General features: G+C 39.5%; 5 protein-coding genes across 5 annotated transcripts; 3 read left to right on the top strand and 2 right to left on the bottom strand.

Annotated features, from left to right (window-relative positions):
• The first annotated feature begins 188 nt into the window (after nt 1-188).
• Nucleotides 189-1,873, top strand: LOC135801440 (cytochrome P450 6a2-like). The gene is made up of 3 exons (XM_065314942.1): nt 189-1,212; nt 1,269-1,514; nt 1,580-1,873. Exons 1-3 carry the CDS (start codon nt 189-191, stop codon nt 1,732-1,734), a joined length of 1,425 nt encoding a protein of 474 aa, XP_065171014.1. The 3' UTR covers nt 1,735-1,873.
• Nucleotides 1,874-2,034: 161 nt separating this feature from the next.
• On the top strand, nt 2,035-10,321 carry MED14 (mediator complex subunit 14). Its single transcript, XM_065314091.1, has 12 exons — nt 2,035-2,510; nt 2,591-2,723; nt 2,792-3,091; nt 3,148-3,521; nt 3,577-4,222; nt 4,278-5,351; nt 5,409-6,440; nt 6,500-6,925; nt 6,987-8,243; nt 8,301-9,332; nt 9,390-9,815; nt 9,878-10,321. Exons 1-12 carry the CDS (start codon nt 2,341-2,343, stop codon nt 10,253-10,255), a joined length of 7,248 nt encoding a protein of 2,415 aa, XP_065170163.1. The 5' UTR covers nt 2,035-2,340; the 3' UTR covers nt 10,256-10,321.
• LOC135801436 (ATP-binding cassette sub-family F member 1) lies at nt 10,265-13,267 on the bottom strand. Its single transcript, XM_065314938.1, has 6 exons — nt 12,175-13,267; nt 11,666-12,115; nt 11,368-11,605; nt 11,132-11,306; nt 10,890-11,068; nt 10,265-10,829 (listed from the first exon to the last, which is right to left on the bottom strand). The coding sequence occupies exons 1-6, from the start codon at nt 13,131-13,133 to the stop codon at nt 10,335-10,337; spliced, it is 2,496 nt and encodes an 831-aa protein (XP_065171010.1). The 5' UTR covers nt 13,134-13,267; the 3' UTR covers nt 10,265-10,334.
• Nucleotides 13,268-13,363: 96 nt separating this feature from the next.
• mRpL30 (mitochondrial ribosomal protein L30) lies at nt 13,364-14,205 on the top strand. The gene is given in 4 exon segments (XM_065314947.1): nt 13,364-13,608; nt 13,662-13,788; nt 13,845-14,016; nt 14,019-14,205. Coding segments are annotated over 4 exon segments (531 nt in total). The 5' UTR covers nt 13,364-13,483; the 3' UTR covers nt 14,126-14,205.
• A 227-nt stretch (nt 14,206-14,432) lies between these two features.
• Nucleotides 14,433-16,329, bottom strand: aft (cap methyltransferase 2). The gene is made up of 3 exons (XM_065314943.1): nt 15,670-16,329; nt 15,307-15,619; nt 14,433-15,251 (listed from the first exon to the last, which is right to left on the bottom strand). The coding sequence occupies exons 1-3, from the start codon at nt 16,108-16,110 to the stop codon at nt 14,617-14,619; spliced, it is 1,389 nt and encodes a 462-aa protein (XP_065171015.1). The 5' UTR covers nt 16,111-16,329; the 3' UTR covers nt 14,433-14,616.
• Nucleotides 16,330-16,425: the final 96 nt, after the last annotated feature.

Genomic DNA, 16,425 nt, shown 5'->3' with positions numbered 1-16,425 from the left:
CTAGACAAATTCGTTCTAGACAACCCGGGGAATACCCTGATTCGTGACATTTTTATTAATAAATCGATTCGCGCTTGATTCTCAGCGCATAATCGTTTTCCCGCACGCAAACTTATTTTATTATTGCATGTGCATGAAGTCTGTTCAGAAACTTCAACGAAATATTATTCACGTCTAAAAAGTTCAAAATGATCGTGGTATTAATTGTGATTTGTGTGATCATCGCATGGATTTTTTGGGAAATTCAAAGCAGCTTCAAATATTGGTCCAATTTCAACATCCCGCAGAGTAAGCAGAATATATGGGCCTACCTCACCAATTGGCGTGTATCCTTCCACATGATGCAATTGTACATGATGTGTCGCAAGAAAAAATGGCCGTGCGTGGGTGCATTTCTCATAACTCGGCCGATTCTCTTCGTGGCTTCACCGAAACTTCTCAAGGAAATTGCTTTCACGCATTTCCAGCACTTTCGTAATCGCGGAAGTTACCACAACGGGAAAAGTCTGGAAAATTTGAATTTGTTTAATATGAAAAGTGAGGAATGGTGCAAGTGGCGTAAAAGTGTAAATTCTTGCTTCGCTCCAAATAAAATGTCACAATATACCAAGATATTTAACAAAATCATGAAACAAAGCATAATTAATTTGGACATGGATTTTAATCATGCTGAAATAGATTTCTTCAAGTTTGCAAATGACTATGCATGCAGTATCGCGCAGATTTTGTTCCTGGGAGAAGCGCAAACACCTGAAGAATTATTAGAAACCGAAGAATTGCAAACTGCCATCTTTAAACCGACGTTGTGCAGTAAACTAATAGATATTTTGAGTTATTATTGCCCTCGTTTATTACAGTTTTGCAATGCACCAGAGTTTCCACAAGGTGTGCAAGATAGAGTGAGAAAGTCTTTAAGATATACTCTGAATAATCACACTTACTTAGATGGTACATTCCCTCAACAATTTATGGATTTCCGTGCGAAAGACGATACGGTACAAATCGAAAAGATGATTGGTGTTTTGAGCGCCCTCTTTATCGGTGGTTTGAAATCAACGACGCCATTACTGACGTACGCATGTTACGAACTGGCGAAGACACCCGAAGTGCAAATCAAACTGCGCTCGGAGATCCTGGATGCAATTGATGCAAATGGCGATGTATCATATGAAAATTTAAAGAACATGCCCTACATGCAATGTGTATTGAATGGTATGCAAAAATAATTAATATAAATAATCAAATAATATGTTTTTCTAATATTTTAGAAGTGATGCGACTTCATAATGGCGGACCATTGATCTTTCGAGAGTGTCATGAAACATGCACGATTGAATCTATTGGCTTGACGGTGGAAAAAGGAGTTTTGGTTGCAGGATCACTCAGGGGCATTCTAATGGACGAAGAATATTTTCCAAATCCAGAGCGGTTTGATCCTGATCGATTCCTTGACCCGTCTTCTACGCATCATGAAGCATTTCATCCTTTTGGGATTGGTCGGCATAACTGCATCGGTATGATCTAAATATATAGTTAATATTTTAAATAATTATTATTGAATGTTAATTTTTTTTTTCAGGAAACAAATTTGCTTTGTTCCAAGCAAAGATATTTCTATCATTATTGCTCTCTAAGTATTCTCTAATAGTTAATGACAAAACTATGAAAACTTTTAAAGATAAAAATGCTAGGTTAGCGGCAAATGCTATTTATTTGAATATTTCGCCACTATGAATTATTTATTGCTTTGCTTTGATATTTAATATTAAATTTTGCGTGTGATAACTAATAATATATTTATATTTACTATTTACTGCACATTGATTGAAACTGTAAGTATTATAAGCAACTGTGTTATTTAAAAAACTAAAAACTTGTTATTTTTTCATCTCTACTAGTATATTATAAATCCACTTTTTACGTGTTTAAAACCGAAAACAAATAAATTTTCCGAGAGAATATTCAAAATGGTGTAGACATCAAAGGTAGGCTTCCCATAATACACCTCTGATGCGGCCAATAGCAAAAAGATGCGCACTGAATACAATCAAGCCTACGTGCTGCGCAAGTTCCCTTAGTGTTTCTAAAGTTTTTACTTAATATATAATTGTGATAAACTTATAATAATAAAGCTTGAAGCTTACAACATTCTAAGCATAATTTAACAAGTTCGTTTACCGAAACTAAACATAATGCAATATGTACACAGTGGGAGTGAAACCTGCAGACGATAACCTCAATCTACACAGATATTTTGGAGAGTTATTTACACATAGCTCTCTAACATTTATTATAAAAGATAAAAAATAATTTATTAACTAGTGTTGATTGATCGCAAATATGGCGCCGTTACCTCTGGAAGGAATACAAACGCCAGTGGCAAACAGCATGATGCAGGCAGGAATGGGTGGTCTGCAAGAGGGCAACCGTGGTGGAATGATTTCACTTGCAATGCTCATTGATTTCATTGTACAACGAACCTATCATGAACTTACTGTGTTAGCAGAACTGTAAGTATTCCAGAATATAATTTAATAATAAATAATTAAATATTAATGTGGATGTATTCAAAAAATTCATATATTTTAAGACTTCCAAGAAAAACCGACATGGAACGTAAAATTGAGATTTATAATTTCGCTCTGCGGACGAGACAGTTGTTCGTGCGGCTTCTTGCGCTTGTTAAATGGGCAAACAGTGCGTCAAAAGTGGAAAAATCAGCTGTAAGTTGATTATAATGATGCAATTCTATGTTTTTGTTGATTTTTGTTTAATTTCTTTAAATTTCTAGCGTATCATGGCGTTCCTGGACAAACAATCGATGTTATTCGTGGATACAGCGGATATGTTAGCGCGAATGGCCCGTGAAACGTTGGTACAAGCAAGATTACCCAACTTTCACATCCCTGCAGCTGTGGAAGTCTTAACGACAGGCACATACGGCCGGCTTCCATCTTGTATTCGTGAGAAAATTGTTCCTCCTGACCCGATAACAAACTCAGAAAAGAGGCAAACTCTACTGCGACTTAATCAAGTTATTCAACATCGTTTAGTAACGGGGAATTTATTACCTCAGATGAAAAATTTAAAAGTAATTGATTGATAATCACTTAAATTTCATTTTAAATTATTTTAAATTATTTTCAGATTGAAAACGGTCGTGTAACATTCCACGTGGAACACGAATTTGAAGTTTCTCTGACTGTTATGGGCGAAGGTCAGAACATACCTTGGCGTTTGTTAGAAATCGACATCCTCGTTGAAGACAAAGAAACAGGCGATGGTAAAGCACTCGTGCATTCACTGCAAGTTCAATACATCCATCAAGTAATACAGAGCAGATTAGTGGATAATCCTACACCGCTGACGGAGGTTTATCATTGTCTGCACTTTTTTTGTCAATCACTGCAGTTGGAAGTGCTCTACTCGCAGACGCTGCGATTGATGCGTGATCGTTTGGAGAAACACATTCATGTAGATGAATATGTTCCAGGCAAATCACTTACGATTTCATACTGGAAGTAAGTATAACGTTATTTATATTAAGTTTAATATATTTAATCCAATGCGTTATAGTGAGTTAACAAGTAAAGGAAAAGATTCCACTTCGAAAGATCCACGCTCTGAACTTGGTTATCGACTTACTGTTCAAGTCGATCCGCACGACCCAGCGCGCCCTCTAGCGGTGATGCATATACCATCTTTAGGTAACAAAGAATGCGAAATAGCCGACCGCGCTATTCGTTCCGAATTACTCTCCATGGAACGTTTACTCGTGCATACTATCTACGTACGTACAAAAAACCGTCTGAGTGATGTTAAGATAGAATTGCAAGGTATGATGAAAGATGTTGACTGCACGCTGCAAGGTTCACCCGCCATCTTGTCCGTCGCCATTTTGCAACCGTGTTTACGCGCTGAACAGTTGTTGATCACCGTTGATACACATACTGGTATGCTGCAGTGTCAAGTGCCGCAGTACGAACCACCGCTTATTCCAGAATTGAGTAATGTGTTGAATGGCGACCACTCTAGGCTACCCGTATTGCTCAGCGAGTTGCGATATTGGATCACACAGCGCAGGTGCGAGAAAACTTTGCAGCATTTACCGGCGACAGCACATGAAAAACTACCGTTGCTGTATAATGTTGATCATTCACTGAATAAAATCGGTAGACATCGAATGTATGTGCAGTTACATCGACATCCTAATGTTATTTTGGTATGTATAACAATTTTAAAATGAATTTTGATTAAAAGTTATTTGATTTTTTTAGATTACTGAATTCAAAGAGAAGGAATCTTGTCAGTGTGAAATTGACTGTAATTTTTACATGGTAGTAGTGAAACATTCAAGCATCGAGGATAATCCAAACGATGATTCAATCGAGACCGAAATTCCGAAGGTATATCTAAAAGTGCAGAGTCTAATTGAACTGGATACATTCGTGGCGACGCACGGTGCGTTCACAAGCGTTGACGGCAACGAAGATCAATACGAACCAGGTGCAAAGCGTAAGAGTTTATCACAAGCAGGCAAATCCGAAGCAGTTATTCGAAGAGCCAAACAACCTGCGTATTTTATCCCGGAGTTAGCGCATGTTGTAGCAATGTGTGATGAACGTCTGCCTTTCGTTGCGTTGGCAAACGAATTAACACGGCGTAATATTTTCCATCAAGGTCTGCAAGTTGAAGCAAACGCCACTGGATTAGTCCTGAAATTAATTCAACTTCCGCCACCTACAAAAGAAATCGGACAATCAGCTGCTTGGTATTCTTTATTGAAACGTTTACTCTCTGTGTCCATCCGCGTGCAGACAAAAGGCATAATGAAGAGTTGGATGTGTGAATTTGTTTTCTATTCCACTCCGCTGCCAAGCACACATCCAAAGGAGCAAGGATCACGTCGTCCGGTTTATTTTCAATATGATATGGGTACTACGGATCAAATCGGACAATGTGTCTCGAAATTATTGTACGATTGGGCACAGATTGTGCATTTGTATTCCCTGGCGCATGATCTTGGTGAGTACATGCTGATTGAGAAGTATAACCTGTCGAGCATGTTCAGCGTCAAGTCGTTTAGTTATAATAAGTTGGTGATTTGCTACGGGCCGGAGAAGGGTGCGATGATGTCTATTACATGGAGCAGTAGTGAGAAACAGTTTAAATTGATTTTTGGTGCAACAACGGCGTTGAATGCGCATTCTATGATCAAGGAACAATTGGAGTCGCATTTGAATGTGTCGAGGAATCTTGCGCAGTTGATTCAACTTTTGTATGAGACTTATGAACCGTTGATTTCTATTAGTAAGTTGCCTTCACTTCCACAACTTGGCGTTCATCATAGTGTAAGTTATACATTTATTTTAAAAAGTATTTTAAACTAACAGTTTATATACTTACAGCGTCCCTCGGTACCTGTGCAAACATTCATCATTATCCCACAAAGTTGTGCGTTGATACGCATGTCATATCAGGGAATGTATTGTCTGGAGTTGAGAATACGCGGTGCTGGTTTAGTTTCGCTAAGAGATGGCGCTTACAGTCGATTTGACCGCAGTAATGTCGTCGATGAGTTTTCGCCAACGCAAGGACTCAAAGCTTTTCTTTCGAAGTACGTGGATGAATCCGCGGTGTTTCGTCGACGATCACAGAGTGAAGACGACAATCCCCCTTCTCCTATTTCGATGGAAGTTGAAGGAGGTGGTTTTTTGGGTCATCATCGTGGTCCGCAATCACCTGCACAAGGACGTGAGCCTGGACTGCGTTTTAATCATCCATTAACGCCGCCGCCGGGTTCCAACCCTCATACACCTGCGTCTCCACATATGGGTGGACAAGCTGCACATGCTAATTTTGGTTCCTCACCTGCCACTTCCTTTAGTCCTACTTCTTTACAGACTAATGTAAATCCTAGCCCGCATATGCCTCATCCCAGTCCGGGTGGAATAGTAGCAAATTCACCCCTTAACCCACATGTACCTAGCCCTGGTGGGTTGTTATCCAACCCATCACCGGGACCTGTCACTAACCTACCCGGACACTCACCTGTGTCTAGTTTTATCGGAGGACACACGGACGGGAGTCCATTTCCAAGCTCACAAAGCATGGCATCTCCCGCAGCGTCTAATTGGCCTGGTTCACCTAGTGTGCCACGGCCGTCACCTGCAAGACCCGGGCAGTCTCCTGGTGGGCCTATTATGCATAGCCCACAGGCAGATCATAAAACAGGCGCACATTTGTCACGTGTACTACCGCAAAGGTCATGGGCCGGTGCTGTACCGACACTACTCACGCACGAAGCCCTGGAGACATTGTGTTGTCCTGCATCGCATCCACAAGGGTTCAGTGGGCCTGAATTGGCTCCATTGGAGAGGTTCTTGGGGTGTGTTTACATGCGGCGTCAATTACAACGATATGTTCAGAGTGAGAGTTATGTAAGTTATTTTATAATGTTTGTCTTCCGCCATTTTTTAATATTACGTGTTGCCTATAGTTGACCGCCATTAACACCAATGAACCCGGAGTGATACACTTCAAAGTCGCCGAAACTCTACACTGTAGAGTATTTTTAAATCCGCAGCATATGCAATCGTTACATTTGAAAATTACACCGTTGCCGGACCATAAAGACATCTGGTCCGCTGAAGAGCTGCAAATATTAGAAAAGTTTTTCGACACACGTGCCGCAGCGCCACCTTTCAAACCAAACTCAATGTTTGGGTTTTGCTGCATGTTGAACGTACCCGTGAACGTACTTAGAGATTTTATACAGATTATTCGATTGGATCTTATGCCGCAGCTTGCTGCTGGTATGAAATGGGCGGTACAATGGACGCTGCGAATACCTCCTTCAGCCACGCCTATTGTACCAACAGGAATGGCCAGTATTTTGGTTTATAAAACCAAAATCCTCTTCTTCGTAAGTCTATACCTAATTAATTAGTGAAAAAAGAAATTTAATGATTTTTTGTAATGTTTAGTTGCAAATCACGCGAATTGGAATGCAATATCAAAACAACGTGGAACCACCCTCGCTAGTATTGCCCCTAGTGTACGATATCAGCACTAATATAACACAACTAGCAGAGAAGCGTGATGCTGGCCCAGCGCCGGCCATGACAGCCGCCAGCCTCCTCCTCAAACACTTCGCGCAGTTCCAGACCAACCACTCGGAGTGCAGTCTATACCCAGCCGTGCGTGACCTACTCTCGAATCTCACGCTGCCTTCCGAGTCGCAACAATCCAACACGTCAGTGCCCATGCCGCAGATCCAATCACCCGCCATGCAAATGGGCCAGGGACAAGTGCAGAGTCTAATTGAACTGGATACATTCGTGGCGACGCACGGTGCGTTCACAAGCGTGGACGGCAACGAAGATCAATACGAACCAGGCGCAAAGCGTAAGAGTTTATCACAAGCAGGCAAATCCGAAGCTGTTATTCGCAGAGCTAAACAACCTGCGTATTTTATCCCGGAGTTAGCGCATGTTGTAGCAATGTGTGATGAACGCCTGCCTTTCGTTGCGTTAGCAAACGAGTTAACACGTCGTAACATTTTCCATCAAGGTCTGCAAGTTGAAGCAAACGCGACTGGATTAGTCCTGAAACTAATTCAACTTCCACCACCTACAAAAGAAATCGGACAATCAGCTGCTTGGTATTCATTACTCAAACGTTTATTATCTGTGTCCATCCGCGTGCAGACAAAAGGCATAATGAAGAGTTGGATGTGTGAATTTGTTTTCTATTCCACTCCGCTGCCAAGCACGCATCCAAAGGAGCAAGGATCACGTCGTCCGGTTTATTTTCAATATGATATGGGCACAACGGATCAAATCGGACAATGTGTCTCGAAGTTATTGTATGATTGGGCACAGATTGTGCATTTGTATTCCCTTGCGCATGATCTTGGTGAGTACATGCTGATTGAGAAGTATAACCTCTCGAGCATGTTCAGCGTCAAGTCGTTTAGTTATAATAAGTTGGTCATTTGCTACGGGCCGGAGAAGGGTGCGATGATGTCTATTACATGGAGCAGTAGTGAGAAACAATTTAAATTGATTTTTGGTGCAACTACGGCGTTGAATGCGCATTCTATGATCAAGGAGCAGTTGGAGTCGCATTTGAATGTGTCGAGGAATCTTGCGCAGTTGATCCAACTTTTGTATGAGACTTACGAACCGTTGATTTCTATTAGTAAGTTGCCTTCGCTTCCACAACTTGGCGTTCATCATAGTGTAAGTTATTCATTTATTTTAAAACGTATTTTAAACTAACAGTTTATATACTTACAGCGACCCTCGGTGCCTGTGCAAACATTCATCATTATCCCACAAAGTTGTGCGTTGATACGCATGTCATATCAGGGCATGTATTGCCTGGAGTTGAGAATACGCGGTGCGGGTTTAGTTTCGCTAAGAGATGGCGCTTACAGTCGGTTTGACCGTAGTAATGTCGTTGATGAATTTTCACCAACGCAAGGTTTAAAAGCGTTTCTTTCGAAGTACGTGGATGAATCCGCGGTGTTTCGTCGACGATCACAGAGTGAAGACGACAATCCACCTTCTCCTATTTCTATGGAAGTCGAAGGAGGTGGTTTTTTGGGTCATCATCGCGGTCCACAATCACCTGCACAAGGACGTGAACCTGGACTACGTTTTAATCATCCATTGACACCGCCACCTGGTTCAAACCCTCATACACCTGCGTCTCCACATATGGGTGGACAGGCTGCACATGCTAATTTTGGTTCCTCTCCCGCCACTTCCTTTAGCCCAACTTCATTACAAACTAATGTTAATCCTAGCCCGCATATGCCTCATCCCAGTCCTGGTGGAATAGTAGCAAATTCACCCCTAAACCCACATGTACCCAGCCCTGGTGGGTTATTATCTAACCCGTCACCGGGACCTGTCACTAACCTACCCGGACACTCACCTGTGTCTAGTTTTATCGGAGGACACACGGATGGTAGCCCATTTCCAAGCTCACAAAGCATGGCGTCTCCTGCTGCGTCTAATTGGCCTGGATCACCTAGTGTGCCACGTCCGTCACCTGCAAGACCCGGGCAGTCTCCCGGTGGGCCTATTATGCATAGCCCACAAGCAGATCATAAAACAGGCGCGCATTTGTCACGTGTACTACCGCAAAGGTCATGGGCCGGTGCTGTGCCCACATTACTCACGCATGAAGCTCTGGAGACATTGTGTTGCCCAGCATCACATCCACAGGGATTCAGTGGGCCTGAACTGGCTCCATTGGAGAGGTTCCTGGGGTGTGTTTACATGCGGCGTCAATTACAACGATATGTTCAGAGTGAAAGTTATGTAAGTTATTTTACAATTTTTGTATTCCGCCATTTTTTTATATTGTGTTGCCTATAGTTGACAGCCATCAACACCAATGAACCTGGAGTGATACACTTCAAAGTCGCCGAAACTCTGCACTGCAGAGTGTTTTTAAATCCGCAGCATATGCAATCGTTACATTTGAAAATCACACCGCTGCCAGACCATAAAGACATCTGGTCCGCTGAAGAGCTGCAAATATTAGAAAAGTTCTTCGACACACGTGCCGCAGCGCCACCTTTCAAACCAAACTCCATGTTTGGGTTTTGCTGCATGTTGAACGTACCCGTGAACGTACTTAGAGATTTTATACAGATTATTCGATTGGATCTTATGCCACAGCTTGCTGCTGGTATGAAATGGGCGGTACAATGGACGCTGAGAATCCCTCCTTCAGCCACGCCTATTGTACCAACAGGAATGGCCAGTATTTTGGTTTATAAAACCAAAATCCTCTTCTTCGTAAGTCAATACCTGATTAATAAGTGTAAAAATGAAATTTTATGATATTGTGTAATGTTTAGTTGCAAATCACGCGAATTGGAATGCAATATCAAAACAACGTGGAACCACCTTCGCTAGTACTGCCCCTAGTGTACGATATCAGTACTAATATTACACAACTGGCAGAGAAGCGCGATGCTGGCCCAGCGCCGGCCATGACAGCCGCCAGCCTCCTCCTCAAACACTTCGCGCAGTTCCAGACCAACCACTCGGAGTGCAGTCTGTACCCAGCCGTGCGTGACCTACTCTCGAATCTCACGCTGCCTTCCGAGTCGCAACAATCCAACACGTCAGTGCCCATGCCGCAGATCCAATCACCCGCCATGCAAATGGGCCAGGGACAAGCGGGTTACGCGGTGAACATGCCCATGGGTATGGGTATGATCGGCCCGCAATAAAATGCACTGTTCTTATTTCAACGTTAAGCCTTTAGATGATAAAAAACAATTATAATCCAAAACAAAGAGTTGTTTACAGTTATTGGAGTACAGCTGCATTTGCTGCTATGCTAGGATTATTGATAACCTCGCCGAGGCTATCCAAGAGTTCTTTCCGGTAGTCGTCGAAGTCACCGTCCACTTCGTTGATGGCCTGGTCTTCGATGACGTACAGCGCGCATTCTGTGTCACGGATGAGACGTTCGTCGTGGGAGACAATAATCACACCGCCTTGGTAATCGTTAATGGCGTCCGCAAGCGCATCGATTGATTCAATGTCTAAGTTATTAGTCGGTTCGTCAAGGATGACAACATCCGGCGCCATTAGACATAATTCCGCTAGTGCCACGCGTGCTTTTTGACCACCGGATAAATCTTTCATGCGGATTGTATGCGCATGACTGGATAACCCGAATGTACCAAGTTGTTTCCGTGCTTTTTCATAGGGAAGATCAAAGAGACGCATCAGGTATTCCGAGGGTGTTTCTTCAGCGGTGAGATGCTCACCGGAGTGCTGGTCAAATCTTCCAATACGCTATGAAGAAAAGAAATTTATTTTTCGGTTTTAAATTAGTTTAAAGTTTGAAAAACTTACCAATCGATAGTTTTTTCGAACTTCACCTTGCGAAGGTTGTATATCACCGGTAAGCAGTTTAAGGAAAGTGGATTTCCCGACGCCATTTGGTCCTACAATCGCGACACGACTGCTTAAGTCAATACCAAAGTCAGTGTTGATAAACAACGGTTTTTGTCCCTCGTATGAAAAAGTCACATCTAGTAAAAACACAAGATAATCAACATAAGTTACTAGAGTATTAGTATTGAGGTTAAACATACTATGCAACCCGAGAATCGGCGGCTGTAATGGCGGTGGCTCGGGGAACGAAAACTTAACAATGTATTCTCGTGGCCTCTGGAGTAATTCGGTCATTTGTGGCTCGTCTTCTTGTTTCTGTATTTTACTACGATTTTTTTCTTGCTTACGAGTTAACACCTCTTTCTGCTTCTTTTCCTGTATTAAATATCAGTAAATTTAAAAATCTTGTTTGCATGCGGCGAAAATGTGTACTAACCGCGGCCTTCTTTGACGTTCCGTGCATTTTCATCTCTTTGATTTTCTTTTCTTGCTTCTCGTACTCCTTGATCATCTCTTTACGTTTTTGCACGTACATCTTCTTGAACATAGAATAATTTCCTTTATAGTAATACAATTTCTGCTGATCTAGATGTATGATCTCATTGCACACGTTGTCCAAGAAAGACTGGTCGTGGGAAACAATCAGGAGTGTTTTCTTCCATGTTTGTAAATAACTACAAAAAAGATTTAATACTTCCTAAAATGCATGAAAAAAGTGGTTGAATATCACTTACTTATCTAACCAAATAACAGCATTCAAATCCAAATGGTTAGTAGGTTCATCAAGCAATAATAAGGTCGGTTCCATGTACAAAGCACGCGCTAATGACACACGCATGCGCCAACCACCAGAGAAATTTTTCGTAGCTCTATCTTGCATATCTTTACTAAAACCCAAACCAGCGAGAATCCTGCGGGCTTTAGGCTCTGCAGAATCAGCACCAATGGCTTTTAACTCATCATACACTTCATTCAAACGTTCTTGTGACTCTGTATCTGTTTTATCTTCTAATTTCTTAGCTTCCTCAAGCAGTGAAGTTCTTTTTACATCCGCGCGTAACACTGTATCCACTGCAGTGTAATCATCAGCAACAACTTCTTGTTCACAATACAGAATATCGATGTTTGGTGGGATAGCAAACGCACGTTGAGCAATATGCCGTAGAAGTGTTGTTTTTCCATGGCTAAATTTATTCATTTTAGTATTTTGACGGTTTTAAATCAAATTTTAAGATAAACTTACCCATTAGGACCTACCAGTCCATAATGTCGGCCATTTGCAATAAGTAAATTGGCATTAACAAACAAATCATTGCCTTTAGCAGAAATAGTAAAATTTTCGACTTTAATATCTACTGCATTCTCTAAAGCAGCCATTTGATTGGCAGATTTTTGTGATTGTGATACTGTGAAGTTGCTATCTAGGTCAGAATGTCCTTGTCCACCTTTTTTAAGCATTGTTTCCATCTGTTTGTCATACTCCTGTTGCTTCTTCAACTTTTTCTTCTCTTTGTGGGTTAATTTCTTCTCTTCTACTTTCATTTCTACTACTTTATCAGTCAATTCAGAAACTGCAGCATCTCCATCACCTTCTTCTTCAATCTGATTAGTTTTTTCATTGTTTTTCTCATTTTTATTTGTTCCCTCAACTTCAGGAATATCTTCTTCCTCTAATTCTTCATCTTCTGATGCAGGTTCTGGCTCTGGCACTTCCTTTTTGCTTTTCTTATTTTTCTTGTTTTTCTTGATTGGTTGGGCAACTTCTTCATCAGATTCAATTTGCAGGTCTAACTTTGTTTCTTTTTCATCATCACTCCAATCATCATTCTTGCCTTTTTTGCTGGTCTTACCACCAACTTTTTTCTTACTTGTTTTGGAAATAGTACTGCTAGAATTGTCTGATAATTCTGCTTCATCTTCAATTTCAATATCTATGTTTTTCTTTTTAGATTTTTTCTGGTTCTTTTTGGATACAGGTGCAGGTATGGATTCTTCATCCACTACCTGCAGATCCTTATCCTTATCATTTTCGTCGTCGCTCCAATCGTCCTTCTTTTTGCCTTTGCCTTTCTTACCTGCTTTGGATTTACCTGGGTTCGAGGTTATCTCAGTTTTTTCTTCTTTTCCAGGCACACTGATTGCCGGCTCTTCCCAATCATCGTCTTGGTTTTTGTTTTTCTTATTACCCTTCTTTTTCGACATATTAGCGTAAAATCGAATGGATATTTAGAATATCGGTGTGATTATTTCGAAAAACGTGTAGACCGTCTGACATATGTCAGATTTGGGACACGGAGCCGCAGTGAAGAAAATGAATCACGTGGAATTCTTGGACCATTTTAACATGTTTTTATAGGCAACCAATTTTACACTGCAGTATACTATTGTACAAAAGTCTATGTATATATACGTAGTTGTATGTACATAGCTTTAGATGTATTACGATATATACCCCAGTGTATATACGATCATGAACATATGAATGTATAACCTCAAAATTCAAGCCGATTTTAACAAGGGTTTATTTCTGTGGAGTTATCACCGGCCGCAAAATGAGTCTGCTAATACCAAATAATATCAAAACATTATGTGTAAGAAACATTGGCATAGCCCGAGGACGAAAACCTTTCGTTTATGAAGGCGGCATAAAATACCCAGGCTTTACCTACTATCCCAGGTAAACATCTATATATTCTTAATTTTACACATTATAACAATTTTGATTTAAAGATATCCAGATTTCAAGGATCCACCTTATGAACCAACTAAATTATTCCAAGTTCAAAGAATAAAACCTATCAAAGGTACTCCCTACTGGGAGAGAAATATCTTAAAACAATACAATTTAATGGGAAAGGTAACCTGCCATTTTATTTTCTATACTTTTTAAATTATTTTCATAAATCATTTTAGTCTAGTGATATTGCCATTGTAAAAAACATCCCAGAAGACAATGCGCGTCTATGGCGCATCAAACACTTGATTAAAATCACACCAATCACCTTCCCAAATGGATTCCCAAAAGATTGCAGAGGTACATATTTAAAAGAAAATGGAGAACTTATTGTTGCACAAAAACAGATGGCTCTTTAACACAACTACAAGCTACTGAAGCTTTCCAAAAAGATCCTAAAAAACTTGATGGAGATACCCTAAGAAGACAATCCAGGAAAAAGTGGCTTAGTGGATGGTAAATAAAAAATAAAAAAGTAATTTGCAATAGTTATAAGTGACTATTGTAAAAATGTACACAATTAAAGTAGATATTATCATACACACATTGATCAACCACTTCTAATACATCATTATCAAATTCTTCTCTTTTGGTGATGTTAACAACAGCATTATTTATTGATATTAAGCATTCTTTTGTGTGTTCATAGCCAATACTATCATTTTTACTTTTCAAGTAAATAAGTCCATGTTGATAAAAAGTAAATATCATATGCTTGTGAAAGTATAAACAGCAGTCCAACTGTAAAGTTGGTAATCAGACTTAAATTAATAATTAGAACATTTTTATTGCTATTGTTCTTAAATAGTGATAGAATTTGTCGTAAAATCATATGATTCTGATAAGTCTGATGTAAGTTTGAACTAGAATCACATGAAATTACTTCACAGGACTTATTTATATGATTTTTACATTGATTAAACAATGATAACTCGTTTAAAATATTAGTTTTTATATTATCGCGTAGATCTTCAACTCGTGCAAATTTTGAATAGAAAACCGTCGTAATCTTTTTCCCACAAACAAAGTTACAATTAATTTTCGTTTGTTTTGGTTATTATATAATTTAAATAAACCAGACTTTTTCATACATCCATTGCGCAAACTCATTAGTTTTAGCTCATGTTCAGGAACAATACGCGCTTCAGTGTCAAGTGATTGTATGGGATGCAGGGTTAAGAACTTGTTAACAATTCCAGTCTGATACTGAAACAGTTTGTAATTGTATTGTTTCGACTGCTGCCCGAAACGATTGATGTTTTCATGGATAGTGGTGATTTGCAGGCGCATGAAATAATCAGCGCACTCTGTAATCTGATTGAGAAAACTATCCGGTATGTCTGATAAAGCAAATAAGGCTTTTGTTTTGCAAGGATTTTTATAGTGGTTTAGAAGATGCGGCCATATTGTTGTGAGATAATCAATTCCTTTGAATGTTTGATTAACAACGTAAGTTTCTGAATTGCCACTCTTTGAAGTGATGGGTTTTATTATACATACTGATGTGAAAACGCAGTTGAGGAGATAAAGTAAGCAGATAGTTGAGTCCTCAAATGTGGTGAATATTTTCAGTACAAAATTTCCTCCTAGGAAAAAGTTAGTTTAATAGTTATTATTATATCATATTAGAATGGTTTTTACCTGTTTTTAACAGAGATAAAGCTGTTATGACTTCACAAAAATGTAAATGTTCCACATGAAGTTCTTGATTGCCAGGATCACTCATACAGTCTATACTGCCATCTGCAGTTATCAGATCTAATTTCTCTGGACATTTTTCCAGCACTTCTTTGGTGATGTGTATATAATTGTGGAATTTCATAATATCACCAGTCTGATCAGCCCCAAACAACCAAGATTCTTTGGTGTGAGCTATCAATCTGTCATCTGGAATCATTTGATTTGTAGGATTCCCCTCATATGAAGGATTCAGAGTGTTTGCATACCAGTGCAACTAAAAAATTAATATTTGTATAGATGTATACTGCAACTTTTTTTTATTACCTTTAAATTAATATATTTGGTGTTTAGGTAATGATTTAGAGCTGATATGAATCCACCTGGTGCTTCACAAAGATGCATACTGTTTAATGTACCCTTTTCAATAGCTTTGGGAGAGATTATATCAAATTTGGATAAACATTCATAAAATTTACACCAGGCCTGAGTGAGCAATTCTGGATTGAAATTCTTTCTTATTGTTTTTATAATCATAGTGCTTGGATCCCTTTTTTTCGTATGAAATGACCAGGCACTCAAATCATAGTTGTTAAGCATTTCTTTTGTTGCATTTAATTCTTCTCTTTTTGCTTGTAGTGCAGGTATTTGCCAGTGATCATCAGAAAAAACATTCATGGGTAATGACCAGTTGTTGTTATTGAATTTGTATCTTTTATCAAAGAAATCAATATGGCTGTTTGTGGTGGCCATCTTCTTTCGCTTCATTTTTTAAATTTGGTATTTTGTTGTACCCACAAGTTTTGATTTTGTTATTTATTACGCGTAGTACATAGGTTAACCATAAACAAAGTATATAGGTAACAAGAAACGATTTCGAAGCACACTAGCGCCACTCAAAAATATTCCCACATTTTATATTCGAATTTACTTAATTAAAATATGCCTGTTTGGTAACTCATGAATTCCAATAAATAGCTATTTAATTTTAGAGGTTTTTTTGAAGATATTTGAAAATATACGCTTGTTTACTTTAAATTTCGCTGCAAATCGTGGACGTCAACCGTCAACTTTGGCTTCAAA

The sequence above is a fragment of the Atheta coriaria genome, unplaced genomic scaffold (genome assembly GCF_025399875.1).
Source record: "Atheta coriaria isolate IRGN ID8LTWV9N9 unplaced genomic scaffold, Caltech_Dcor_3.1 hic_scaffold_10_pilon, whole genome shotgun sequence".
Lineage (NCBI taxonomy): Eukaryota > Metazoa > Arthropoda > Insecta > Coleoptera > Staphylinidae > Dalotia > Dalotia coriaria.
The sequence above is the reverse complement of the archived record's forward strand: the minus strand, read 5'-3'. Positions and strand labels throughout refer to the sequence as shown.

Coding starts and splice junctions, on each gene's coding strand:
- aft (XM_065314943.1), bottom strand. CDS start 16,110: ATGAAGCGAAAGAAGATGGCCACCACAAACAGCCATATTGATTTCTTT. Junction 15,620..15,669: donor CCAAATATATTAATTTAAAG/GTAATAAAAAAA, acceptor TTAATTTTTTAG/TTGCACTGGTATGCAAACAC. Junction 15,252..15,306: donor TTTATCTCTGTTAAAAACAG/GTAAAAACCATT, acceptor ACTTTTTCCTAG/GAGGAAATTTTGTACTGAAA.
- MED14 (XM_065314091.1), top strand. CDS start 2,341: ATGGCGCCGTTACCTCTGGAAGGAATACAAACGCCAGTGGCAAACAGC. Junction 2,511..2,590: donor CTTACTGTGTTAGCAGAACT/GTAAGTATTCCA, acceptor ATATATTTTAAG/ACTTCCAAGAAAAACCGACA. Junction 6,441..6,499: donor ATGTTCAGAGTGAGAGTTAT/GTAAGTTATTTT, acceptor TGTTGCCTATAG/TTGACCGCCATTAACACCAA.
- LOC135801436 (XM_065314938.1), bottom strand. CDS start 13,133: ATGTCGAAAAAGAAGGGTAATAAGAAAAACAAAAACCAAGACGATGAT. Junction 11,606..11,665: donor GCTGTTATTTGGTTAGATAA/GTAAGTGATATT, acceptor TCTTTTTTGTAG/TTATTTACAAACATGGAAGA. Junction 10,830..10,889: donor TTCGAAAAAACTATCGATTG/GTAAGTTTTTCA, acceptor TTTTCTTCATAG/CGTATTGGAAGATTTGACCA.
- LOC135801440 (XM_065314942.1), top strand. CDS start 189: ATGATCGTGGTATTAATTGTGATTTGTGTGATCATCGCATGGATTTTT. Junction 1,213..1,268: donor CATGCAATGTGTATTGAATG/GTATGCAAAAAT, acceptor CTAATATTTTAG/AAGTGATGCGACTTCATAAT. Junction 1,515..1,579: donor TGGTCGGCATAACTGCATCG/GTATGATCTAAA, acceptor TTTTTTTTTCAG/GAAACAAATTTGCTTTGTTC.